We start from the raw sequence: 13,445 nt of genomic DNA, 5'->3' as shown, positions 1-13,445 counted from the left end.
GTTGCAAAGTCTGCTGCAGACTGGGTCTAATAAATTGACAACTTCAATTACTGTAATGGATCTAACTAAATCCAGGATAGGTCTTCAGATAATTCAGAAGAAGCATGGCATCTGTATTGGATGAAAACCTAACCAGGAGATTTGTGCTTTGGCAAGTGGTTCTGTCACATGATAATCCTCTGCACCGATATACCCAGAATATGCACAATTAATTGAAAGGGATGTGTTAGGAATAATACTGACCCTGGAAATAAAAAGTAAAGAGGCTAATTTACAAAGGCTTTCAGATGAACCTGAAAAAAGTATAATAATCTAGAGCAGTCTTTCCAAACCTTTTTTTTTAAAAAAGGGAGCCCTTGAAATAACTTCCAGATCTTATGTGAACCCCTGCTATAAAATTCAAAGATCACATCACATATTAGCGAGTGGTCAGTAGGAAGATTGTCTCTCACATTGCTGGCAATTAGGAATCACCCCCTGGGAAAAATGATCATTGGTGTCACTTAAACTGACCTAAGAGGTGCAAATTGCTCAAGCAACCTCTGGGGGAACCTTGGATGGGAAACACTGACCTAGAGATCTGCAAAGATTGCTGGGTGGCAGATATTGAACAAAAGGTTCATAGTGTTATATCAGGTTTTCTGCAGCACTCTTTTAATTAAGACATAAGGCTAGGTACAGACATGCAATTGTTCCCAGCTGATAATCGGCTCAGGGCTGATATCGTATGAGAATCTTATGTGTTTACAGATCTCATTGTCCATCATCCGAATGACTGTCCTAGCGGATCCACGGACAATGGACGACAACGATCGTAATAGAAGTGAAGGGGAGAGCTGCTCCGTCAGTCTCCCCCTCCCCTCTCCATAGAGCTGAATGGTGCTATATGTACAGCGCTCGTTCATGCATCGTGCAGTCCCTTGTCGTTGGAAAGGATCGTGAAAGATCCTTTCCAACAACAAATATTGCACATGTGTACATAGCCTAAGTGTTCCAACTTTTCAGCTAAGCCCTACTAGAGATTGTATAATCTGCTCAGCGCCGGTAAAGCTCCTTTATCAGACAATAGGTAAGGTATATCTGTCCTTTACATGCTCTCTATTCTGCTATCAATCTAAATCCGAAAATATGGGGCCATAGAGAGACAGTGTGCAAGGGGATTACCCAGCACTTGTTTTTACATTAACACTAGTATGTGGTGTTGGCCCTAACCATTTCTGAACCTCTAACATTGCTAACAGACACTAGCATTAAATAAAGACCTCAAAAGCACTTTCAAGTTTAATACGTTATATGAAAAAAAGTTTTGTTATTTTCCAAATAGGAGAGGATAAAGTCCTTGGGCATGCAGAATATCCAAGGTTAAGTATTAAGATTTGCAAATGCCTTAGCCGGGACATATCAGCTACATCAATTAAATGGACATTGGGCCATGACGAAATGTAATGTCACCCTTAGATAGTTTTCACCAAACGATGATATCATGAATACAGATGCTGCCTTTCCACATTGCCCTTACAGTAAGGATATTCACTGTCACTTATTACGCTGCAAGCATTATTACAGATCAATTCATTTAGAGGGTTAACAAACATAGAATACAAAGCAGCCTGAGAGAAGCAGATAATGCAGACATTTTCATACAGGTCACACAGCACAGATTAGATATGCAGACAAGGAATGGAGAAGAGCTGTGAACTCACAATTTTCTTCTCCTTTTTGAGGACATGGGCAGCATAAACTTACTGTGGCTCCCTTGTGACAAACATAGAAATGTCATCTTTACTGCTGACCAACTTAGATGCAGCCTGAATTTGGTAACCTATTGAACAGAATAGCAATAAAATTCTGTACAAATAGGAAACTACTGTAACAAGCCTTTTTCCTGTCTTTATTGAAGCAGCCTTCATGTTGTAAGTTAGTAGAGTTGCGATCCTCATCACAACAACTCCAACAACCCCACGTCTCCACGACTTCTTTAGAGCTGCCCCGACTCTCTGGAATGGTCTTCCGCGACCTATTCGGCTTGCTCCTACGTTCTGTTCATTTAAAAGAACACTTAAAACCCATCTTTTTAAACTTGCCTTACCCATCTTCTCCTGTCTTTTGAAACTGTCACTACTTCCCACCACTACATATCCCCCTCCTATTGTATGTTATCCCCCACCTCCTAGATTGTAAGCTCTACAGGGCAGGGTCCTCCCCTCCTCCCGTGTCACTGTCTGTATCTGTCTGTCATTTGCAACCCCTATTTAATGTACATCGCTGCGTAATATGTTGGCGCTATATAAATCCTGTATTATAATAATTATAATAATAATAATAATAATAATACTATGTTAGCATACAAACATAATCTTTTGAAGGGAGCAACCTGTTAGGAGGCAAAACACCACCACCACTTTAGTAACTGCCTTAAAGCCAACATTTGCACCATGTACATTTTTTTTAGAAAATAAAGCCCTATAATGTTCAATTTCAAAGTGGAACTAAACCTGCAACTAATCCTCTATCTTGGTTTCTTTGCAGGACACCCTCATGTACCCTCTTCTCTACTTCCTGAAGTTTATCCTCATCAATCTTGATAGGTAATGCCCTAGATCAGGGGTGTCAAACATAAATCACCTAAGAGGCTGATATCTAAAACACAGGCTAAGTGGTGGGCCAAACTTTTTCTAAAGATACATAGTATAAGTATAGATCCTTCCTTCACCCTGAGACACCATATCACACCCCATCCTCCTGCATTATTCATGTTTTGATAAGAACATGCTTGGCTTCATGAAGCATGAACATATTATTGCTTTTCCATCTTTCATTAAATTGTCACCCTTTCTATATCAACTTTTGTCTTGTTGGACATTTTGGGAATGATTGCTTTTTTGTTCTTAGCAGCTTTTTCTGACATAGGTGTTACCTGACCTATCCTGGCCTGAGTCTGGAGACATTGCTAATGGAGATTCCATACCTGGAGCAGCAGCAGCATACTACTGACAGCAGGATCGGGACTTAGTGCACAGTCGTGCTTAGCGCTGGGTCCAGGCAGGAGTCTGAAGAAGCAACTGGGGTCCTTCTACTTGCAGCGTAGTCAGGCACTTGTTTGGACAGCCCTGCTTCTTCCTCACCTCCGTGGAGACCCTATTTTCTAGTCTGTCCTGGGAAACAATTGGTGGAATGTGACTGGATAAAATGAGTAATTATGGTACTGGAACTCCGACATACTGCAGCCATGACAATGCAGCATTATCCTCATCATCAAATGATTATATACATGAATCAGTACATCCCAAAACAACCATGGATAATGGGTTCCATTTAAGGGAATATTTTTGTTTTCATAGATGTTATGTTTAGAACTAAAAAACCCTTTCATCTGTGCAAGTGGGAAACTGTCTTGGGCCGCACCCTTGATGGGGAGGAGTGGTCTGCCGTCTGGGAGGCAGCAAATAAAAGTTCCATTTGTACTCTTTATAAAGAAAATTTATATAAGATTTTATTCCGGTGGTATCACACCCCAGACGTGCTCCATAGGCTGTTCCCAGAGGCTGATCTGACTTGTTAGCGCTGTAGGTCCTACCGCGGGATACTAGAACACATTTTTTGGTTCTGCCCTATTATACAAAGTTACTGGGATAAGGTTAACCAGCTACTGGGGAAGGTGACCAAATGCTGATCTATTTTAGATCCTCTACATCACCTGCTAGGGTTGACCTTAACAGGTCCTACCAAGCTCATATCCAAGCTCACCACACACATCTTAGTAGCGGCCCGTACCCTGATCTCCACTAAGTGGAAGTCTGTCTCCCCTCCATCCTTAGAAGAACTATACGACCGCATTCAGGATATCCGAATGATGGAATACTTTATGCCCTGCCCTATGATGGAATGCCCTGCTCAGGAACCCTGTCACTAAATTCGAACAGGTCTGGGAGCCATGGGATTACTAATATGCTCAATTATAGATGTGATGGTCTTATTTTGCTCCCCTCCTTTTGTTATATAGCAAATCGCCTCAGAATCCCCTTTTCCCTTTTCCTCCCTCCCCATTTTTGATGTTATGTCCTGTATACAGGAATTTACTGGTTTGTCATGTTTATTACTGGAAACCACATTGCATTATTTGCACTCCACTATTGCTATTTTTTCTTGTAGCTTTTGTGTATGTATATGTATATATACTTGTTCCTACTTTATGCCTTATGGTTTTGGTAATATGTTGCTAATACTCCTGTATGCTGTGCTCTTGTCCATGTTCTTTTTGTTTTGTTCCTTTTGTTGTATTTGTAAAAAAGTTTTTCAATAAAAAGTTTCATAAAAAAAAACCCCTTTTATCCACTACTTTCAAGAGATGAGGTAAGAATTATCTTCATGTTTTGTTTCTACAGACAGAGTAGTGAGTTCACCCAAGTAAAGCGATCTAATTATTCAAAGTGAGTTGTTCTCAGAATGCCCAGCCTGAAATATTCAGTGGAAAAAGGAAAGAAAGCTTGTCTTTTCTTTCTTCTTTTTCTACTATTTCTACTGCTTCTACAGACACCCAGGTATGCACAGGAGAAGAAAGCAGAATGCGCAGCAGCATGAGCGGTATGTCAGCCGCTGCTCTTTACTGCCAATTCAGTCAACAGTACACAAGGTGTTATCCACCTATGTCGTATAGCAGGGGTGTAACTTTGGAACTGTATTAACAGAAATACAAATCTGCAGACATATAAAACAGCTGCCATATCTGAGTAATTAGCGATTTGCCAGTTCAGATTTTATAATATGTATAGAAAAATTTGACATAAAACATTTTTGTTTAGTTATCATTGCTTTAAAAGACAACATAGAACTTTTCTTTACAAACAGTTTACTGGCATCTACTCATATTGAAGTAATGTAGTGTGGTATGGCCATGAACCATAACTCTAGCCAGTCCTGGCTGCAAGCACATAGCCAGCCCTAGTGCAAAAAAAAAAAAATGTACGCCATAATGTGGCATGTAAAAAAACAGCAAAGGCAAAATAAATGATAGTAGGCTTACCTGAGGAATTGCTGGTACATCTTATATCGCTGCGTCATTATGTCTTCCAACAGTTTGACAAACTTCTTGAGATTTTTGACTTTACTTTCCATTTCCTGATATTTCTCTTTTGAGGCATGATATTCTCTGAAATATAGAAAAAAAAACACATCAGCAGTCAGCACATGATATGGATAATAAAGAATGTGGGAGAAAATGTCAAAAAGGAAAAAAGTATTGCTACAGCAACAGAATGTATTCACTTTCCTATGACTGTAATATTATTTCTAACTGTTGACATTTTTTGCAAGTTTAGAAGTATAAGTTATCTAACACTGTAGTTGTACATGTCCTTTAATATACTGACTGGGGAAATATGGTATATGTTTGCACTTTAGGTATAAATGACATCCCCTCAGTTTAAGTAGTATATTTACCAGGAGTTCATTGGTTGTGTTTACACAAATTCTCACTATGTAGGGGTCATGAAAGCTATAAAGTAAACTGAAGTATAAGTTTCCTAACAAATCTTCTCTCTGCTATCCGGTACCAAAAAAAAAAATAGGGACCGCAGGGCACTACTGAGATACTTGTGGGATTAGGACAGCAGTGCAGAAGAATGCAAAACTTTAACATATTCTATTCAATCATTAACCACTGCAGGAAAACTTTTCAGCAACTCCACCTCCAGTCTGTCACATCACAAATGGCACTCAGACTATTAATCCCACTTTAGAAAGTCTGCTGTGGCATATAAATTAGAAGTGACACGGTACATAGGTCTAATTATCCCAGAGACAGAGATACTGCTGTGTCTGGAAAGGACAACCTCACAGCAGTGATATTCTGTAGAAATAAAACTGGACAGAGTTCCTTTCTTTAATGTTTACAGTCATAGACTTCTGTGAAAGAACATATTTTTCTTTACATATCTAAAAAAACATTATAGTGGGAAAAAAAAACTATTCTGTTTGTTGGTTTTGCACACAAAGGCACTGTGGAGAGTACAAATCAAGCATTTGAAAATATGTCAAGGTTTTTAAAAAGTAATTTTTTAACTTTTGTTTCATTTGCTTTTGAGTTTTTTTTACTTAATTTAATAGTCACTACTTTAAAAACAGAAAGCTGAATTTCCCTTTATTGCAGCCCTGAAGTAACATTGCGTATTAGTGTAACAAAAAAGCTGAGAGATAAGCAAGTATCAATCACATTTATAGATAAAATACTGTATACATTAAAGACTTGAATGATTACAAAATCCTAACACTGATGAAAATTTTATTTTCTATAGCAAATGGACAAATAGCCAAACCGAAGAGTAAAATAAGGAAAGACCTTCCCTTTGTAAGTGTTTGTTGGTGCCAGCCCGTGAACATGTTCTTAAAAAAAAAATATACACAGAAGGGGTTTTGAAGTGGTAAAAGAAACAAAAGTATTTTACCTTATGAATGTACATATATAGTGGTATTGCATTCTCTTTTCCTATGCACCTACTAATTCACACTGTTTAGGAGGTTTCTCCAATCACTTTATTTCTGTGGACTAAAGATTCATTTATCAAATGTATGGCTTTACCTCCCCTGAGGAAGCCAAATAGACGAAGTGTTCTGGGAAATCTGTCTATTTCCATTAAGGGTATGCACAATCTTAATATTGAACTTTGTTTAGTATTACCACTGACTATAATAAAAAATCACTATGTATGTAAATTCATGAGTAAAAATACTTTTGTTTTTTTTTGTCACTACAATAGTCAAACAAATAATAAATTAGACAGAAAGGTATGACCTTATACCACGACTATCAACTCCTGGCATGGCAGCCTACTGGATTCAGGGAGGTTATAGGTTGCCTAGTGTGTTGAGACTGGAGGGGATGATCAACTCAATTTAACATTACAGGAAAACCCATCACTGCAGAATGCAACTTTCATCAGTTTTCATGCCATACAATGGCCAGCTTAGGCTACACAGGTACACAGTACACAGGTGCAATAAATGTCTTTCATGATCCTTTTCAACTACAAAAGACTGCAGGATGCATGAACAACAGCTGTACATGCGTCGTTCTGCTCTATGGAGAGACGAGGGGGAGAACGATGGAGCGGCACCCCGATGCGCTCCCTCCCCTTCACTCACATTACGAACAATTTTCGTCCATGTAGCCGCCAGACGGTAGTCGGACGACGAGAAAAAAAACACATCAGCAGTCAGCACATGATATGGATAATAAAGAATGTGGGAGAAAATGTCAAAAAGGAAAAAAGTATTGCTACAGCAACAGAATGTATTCACTTTCCTATGACTGTAATATTATTTCTAACTGTTGACATTTTTTGCAAGTTTAGAAGTATAAGTTATCTAACACTGTAGTTGTACATGTCCTTTAATATACTGACTGGGGAAATATGGTATATGTTTGCACTTTAGGTATAAATGACATCCCCTCAGTTTAAGTAGTATATTTACCAGGAGTTCATTGGTTGTGTTTACACAAATTCTCACTATGTAGGGGTCATGAAAGCTATAAAGTAAACTGAAGTATAAGTTTCCTAACAAATCTTCTCTCTGCTATCCGGTACCAAAAAAAAAAATAGGGACCGCAGGGCACTACTGAGATACTTGTGGGATTAGGACAGCAGTGCAGAAGAATGCAAAACTTTAACATATTCTATTCAATCATTAACCACTGCAGGAAAACTTTTCAGCAACTCCACCTCCAGTCTGTCACATCACAAATGGCACTCAGACTATTAATCCCACTTTAGAAAGTCTGCTGTGCCATATAAATTAGAAGTGACACGGTACATAGGTCTAATTATCCCAGAGACAGAGATACTGCTGTGTCTGGAAAGGACAACCTCACAGCAGTGATATTCTGTAGAAATAAAACTGGACAGAGTTCCTTTCTTTAATGTTTACAGTCATAGACTTCTGTGAAAGAACATATTTTTCTTTACATATCTAAAAAAACATTATAGTGGGAAAAAAAAACTATTCTGTTTGTTGGTTTTGCACACAAAGGCACTGTGGAGAGTACAAATCAAGCATTTGAAAATATGTCAAGGTTTTTAAAAAGTAATTTTTTAACTTTTGTTTCATTTGCTTTTGAGTTTTTTTTACTTAATTTAATAGTCACTACTTTAAAAACAGAAAGCTGAATTTCCCTTTATTGCAGCCCTGAAGTAACATTGCGTATTAGTGTAACAAAAAAGCTGAGAGATAAGCAAGTATCAATCACATTTATAGATAAAATACTGTATACATTAAAGACTTGAATGATTACAAAATCCTAACACTGATGAAAATTTTATTTTCTATAGCAAATGGACAAATAGCCAAACCGAAGAGTAAAATAAGGAAAGACCTTCCCTTTGTAAGTGTTTGTTGGTGCCAGCCCGTGAACATGTTCTTAAAAAAAAAATATACACAGAAGGGGTTTTGAAGTGGTAAAAGAAACAAAAGTATTTTACCTTATGAATGTACATATATAGTGGTATTGCATTCTCTTTTCCTATGCACCTACTAATTCACACTGTTTAGGAGGTTTCTCCAATCACTTTATTTCTGTGGACTAAAGATTCATTTATCAAATGTATGGCTTTACCTCCCCTGAGGAAGCCAAATAGACGAAGTGTTCTGGGAAATCTGTCTATTTCCATTAAGGGTATGCACAATCTTAATATTGAACTTTGTTTAGTATTACCACTGACTATAATAAAAAATCACTATGTATGTAAATTCATGAGTAAAAATACTTTTGTTTTTTTTTGTCACTACAATAGTCAAACAAATAATAAATTAGACAGAAAGGTATGACCTTATACCACGACTATCAACTCCTGGCATGGCAGCCTACTGGATTCAGGGAGGTTATAGGTTGCCTAGTGTGTTGAGACTGGAGGGGATGATCAACTCAATTTAACATTACAGGAAAGCCCATCACTGCAGAATGCAACTTTCATCAGTTTTCATGCCATACAATGGCCAGCTTAGGCTACACAGGTACACAGTACACAGGTGCAATAAATGTCTTTCATGATCCTTTTCAACTACAAAAGACTGCAGGATGCATGAACAACAGCTGTACATGCGTCGTTCTGCTCTATGGAGAGACGAGGGGGAGAACGATGGAGCGGCACCCCGATGCGCTCCCTCCCCTTCACTCACATTACGAACAATTTTCGTCCATGTAGCCGCCAGACGGTAGTCGGACGACGAGTGCTGTACACACACCAGATTCTCATCAAACCTTGAGGTGATCATCTGACGTGTATGTAGCCTTAGACTTTACTGATGTTCAATTCATGATGCTGTAATTGGTAAACCAAAAGGCAGAGTGAATAAGCTGCAGTACTATGTGTGCTATGTGCAGTATATAAACAGTGGTTGGGCTCAGTAATTTGTACAGGGCTGGCATAATCTGGGGACCCCTTGGCAGCCATATTTATATGAACCAAGGCAGATGGTACAACAGGAGAGTAGTGCATGGAGATGTTAAGTGCCAAACATGTTCTACTCTATGTTCAGGCCCTACTATCCAGATCTGTCCTACATCACTTCTTCCCATAACAAAGATCTGAATCTATTTTAAAACATGTTTTTATTTGTGTCATAAAACAGGTTCCCTTGAGCGTATGAACCTAATTGATGCATGATCTCAAAATCTGGTGGGAGATTAGGAATTTCACCAAATGCTGCCCTAATATACCCTGTATTATTGTTTATGTATGGTGTGTCATCATGCCCTTGAACTATCTGAATAATTTGCAAAAACAAGATGTCCTGACAAATTGTAATTAATTTTAAGTAACATTGTAATGCTATATTTTGTATAGTAATAAAAATTTTGTAAAGTATAAAATGTGGGCAACAACATCGGTGAAATAGAACATCTATTGTAGCAAACCAAACCTGAACAAGACTTACTTTATAATCTCTTCTCGATTTCCATGAAGATCGCGTTCTGAGTTGATCTTTGCTTTCAGTTTGTTAATTTCTGCATCTAGACTTTTAGCACTTCGAGTCACTTCAATTCTTTCGGGATAAATCTGCTTTGCTTGAGAGATTTTACCCTGGAAAATATTTAAATACGATGCATGAACTGATGAAGGAAGTAAGTCTCATGCATTTAAGAAAATGAAGAATGTAGACAATAAATAATATCTACAAGGTAATGTCAAGAGAGTGTTTTATATCAAGAGCTTTTTCAGTCAAAGTTTTAAAAAGTTTTTGAAGGATGAAGTTATATTTAACTTTGTTGTACTATTCATCTTCTACAGATGAAAACAGATTAGGATGTGAAGACACAAACTCACAGTGGTGTCTTCTGTATACTCCATGACATATTATGACAGTTTTAGCCTAATCTGCTGGATGTTTCCTTTAAATGTAATGCTTCCACAATACAGTAAAACCTTTGTCATCAGTAGGACTAAATATGGCCTCTATCTTCTTGACTCCTTGAACAATAGCTAATGTATTATTTACCTTTTTTTTTTTTTCATGGAAGTTTTAATCCATCCATATATTATTTTTAATAAACAATATGTTTAAAAAAAAAAATACATCTATCAAGAAGAAATCTGTCTGGCGGAAAGTGTGCACTGTGCACTGTTCTGTCCCTGCCCTTTAAATGTAGAAACAATGACTACATGCCAATGACGTGGAACGCCTACAACTTCAGCATTGTTACCTCCAAATCTTTTTCTTTGACACTCAGCTCACGCTTGCTATTCTCTATTCCCTTTAAATGAACTTGCAGTTTTTCCTTATAATGGTTTCTATGACGCTTACAGTTTTCTACTGCCATCTCTACTTTATGAAGTTCTTCCTGAAAGAAAAATAAATAAATAAATCAAACAGTGGACAAATCATATGTATACACCCTGATCGCCTCAATATTTCAAAGCAGAGCTAAATTAAAAAAAAAAAAACAGGCAGGTTCTTTTAATATTTATTACGGAAGGGAAAGGTGATGTCCCTTCTGCAATAAAATAACCTTACCCAGCTGAATTCATTTTTTCAATACACTGGCTTGTACTCGTTTTTTCGCAGGGCACTGCCATCTTCTTCTTTTCTTTCTTGTTTTGATCCTATGCCATCTTGTTTGGCCATACCATGATGGTGTCACTCTTGCACAGGCACACCAGAGTTTTGGTAGCTGCATGGGAAGCTCCAATATGCCAGGTAACCCAGATTTCTACACTGAGCTTTGAATGCATTTTGACAGTAGAGGGGAGCAGTCAGGCATGTTTTGTTGCAGAAGAGACATGGCCTGTCTCTTCCTGCAATAAAGCCCAGGAGATCTTGAAAGTTGAATTTGAGTTCCAATTTAAGCTTTCAATGGCGGGGTCCTCCCCACAGTGTGTCTGGTCCCTGCAGCACTTTTACTGTCATGATCTCTATGTATTATTGGTACGCGCCATTGTCTATATTGTACTCTGTACAGCACCTTGAATGATGATGCCATTATATATAATAAAAACAATAATAGGCCAGGCAGCTAACACCTCAACATCATAGATGACATCTCATTTGCACAACTGGCAATGGAAACAAGTAAGCAATAGTTCTAAAAATGGGTCTTTCAGTTTTACTCTCTAAAAAGAGAAACTACTAGTTGTTTGGCTGTTGCTCAGACTAAATGGCTTTAATATAAACCTAAGGAAATGTACAGATCAAGTTCTTTTTTTCCTTCACAAACTGCTATGGAAAAATTGCTAGGTATGACCTGCTATCATGTAAACACTCAACAACAAACACAACAAAATGGTCAGCATAAAACTATAAATCCAAAAACACAAAAAAATGTAAATTAGGAAACAAATAATTTAGCCCTGCGTAATTAGTCAATTCTTGTCACCAGTAATTGTTCATTGTTCATTGATGTTTCAAAAACCATGGCACTTAAGGAACATCTTTATTCAGAACAATGCGTTTACTAAAATGCCAAAATATCCTGTAAATTAGACTATTTACCTATCTACTGTTGCTTTGCCACCCAAAATTGGTCAGTAAAAGTTGGCACAAGAAATTAAAAACATCCCAGCCTGTTGATTGATTGCTGTCCTGCTCTCAATGGTTTCCTCCACTGATTTTTATATCACTGTCTCTTGTAATGATGTAAAGGCTGGCAGGAGAAACCAGTGATATATACAGGCAATCAAAACATCAAGACACCCAGTAGGTGTCATTTTCCATAGGTTGGGGACACTGTCAGGACTTATCCAGCAGCACAGGCATTAAGAAAGGTAGTAATTGAAAACTTAATTTACAGGTTTAAGTTTACTGATGATGTATTCTACAGAATGCTGAAGCATGAACCGTCATGATGGTTCAAAATATGAATAAAAACACCACCCCTAGTATATACCTTAATTGGATCTGCCAACTCAGACACAGAACTGATTTTCATTTTTATTTCCTCGTACTGCCGCTCAGAAGTCATGAGCAGAGATTTAAATTGTTCCATGCTCCCCCGCTCCTTCTCCATCTCAAGTCTGACAAGTTCAGTCCTTCTCTTGTTCTCCTGTAATTCACTTTCCTGTTACACAGAAAAAAAATGACTCAGGACCAACAAAACCCATTTGTTATAATCACGTGATCTATACAAAAATATCCATATTGTACGGCCTGCACTTTACACCCTTCAAGACAGACACCCCTCTCCTCTATCTATGAGTGATGTACATAAATATATCTCACCAAGGTTGAAATGTCAATAGAAGGCTGCTCCTCTACACTTTCCAGATCTATTATAAGAGCATTGACTTCTCTGAGCTGGGCCTGTAACAATATAAGAAAAGAAAGACATTAAAACATTCTGCATACAAGTAAAACCTTTGCTTCTTTTCTAAATCCCCTAATAAACCTCCTTATAATTTTAGGCAAGTATAGAATTGTGCCCCCCCCCCCCCCCCAACTTCTCCACCTTGAATTTCCAACTTCCCCCATCATACATAAAAATTATACCACATCCAAGACCTCTACTTAGCGTCTGCTAAGATTAAAGAGGCTTCCTAAGGGAAGATAAAACAGGCACAGAATCAAAGGCAGGTACTGGCAGGACTGCCCAAATGCAGCAAGGTTACTTTACAAACCAATTATTTTATAGAACTTATATGGACTTTTAAGGCACCTTAAAAAAACAAAAAATCTGTTAAAACAAGTGTGCATAAGAATACTTCTGAAACCTGTAAAATAACTGTACAGTAGCATATATAAATATATATATATCTATATAAATATCTATATAAATATATATATATATATATATATACATAAAATATAATGATTACTTTGTATTGGATTCAATAGTTATTTTGTATTGAATCCAATACAAAAAATTTAGAATTTTCCGCCACGATCACTTGCACACACCAACGTCACCGGAAACTCCGGGGGAACGTCAGTGCATTCGCCCTGGGACAGATGGGAGGAAG

The 13,445-nt window shown here is 37.6% G+C and overlaps 1 protein-coding gene across 1 annotated transcript in view; it reads right to left on the bottom strand.

Moving 5' to 3' along the window:
- The window catches only part of SMC6 (structural maintenance of chromosomes 6), a 47,582-nt gene that overhangs the window by 12,974 nt on the left and 21,163 nt on the right, over positions 1-13,445 (bottom strand). Inside the window, exons 18-22 of the mRNA XM_072410087.1 lie at positions 12,709-12,789; positions 12,377-12,547; positions 10,697-10,834; positions 9,931-10,076; positions 5,024-5,149 (exon numbers count right to left, since the gene is read on the bottom strand). Of these exons, the coding sequence (XP_072266188.1) occupies positions 5,024-5,149; positions 9,931-10,076; positions 10,697-10,834; positions 12,377-12,547; positions 12,709-12,789 (662 nt within the window). The remainder of the gene's footprint in view (positions 1-5,023; positions 5,150-9,930; positions 10,077-10,696; positions 10,835-12,376; positions 12,548-12,708; positions 12,790-13,445) is intronic.

The sequence above is a fragment of the Pyxicephalus adspersus genome, chromosome 4 (genome assembly GCF_032062135.1).
Source record: "Pyxicephalus adspersus chromosome 4, UCB_Pads_2.0, whole genome shotgun sequence".
In the NCBI taxonomy this organism is placed as follows: Eukaryota; Metazoa; Chordata; class Amphibia; order Anura; family Pyxicephalidae; genus Pyxicephalus; species Pyxicephalus adspersus.
This window is presented reverse-complemented; position numbering and strand designations above follow the sequence as displayed.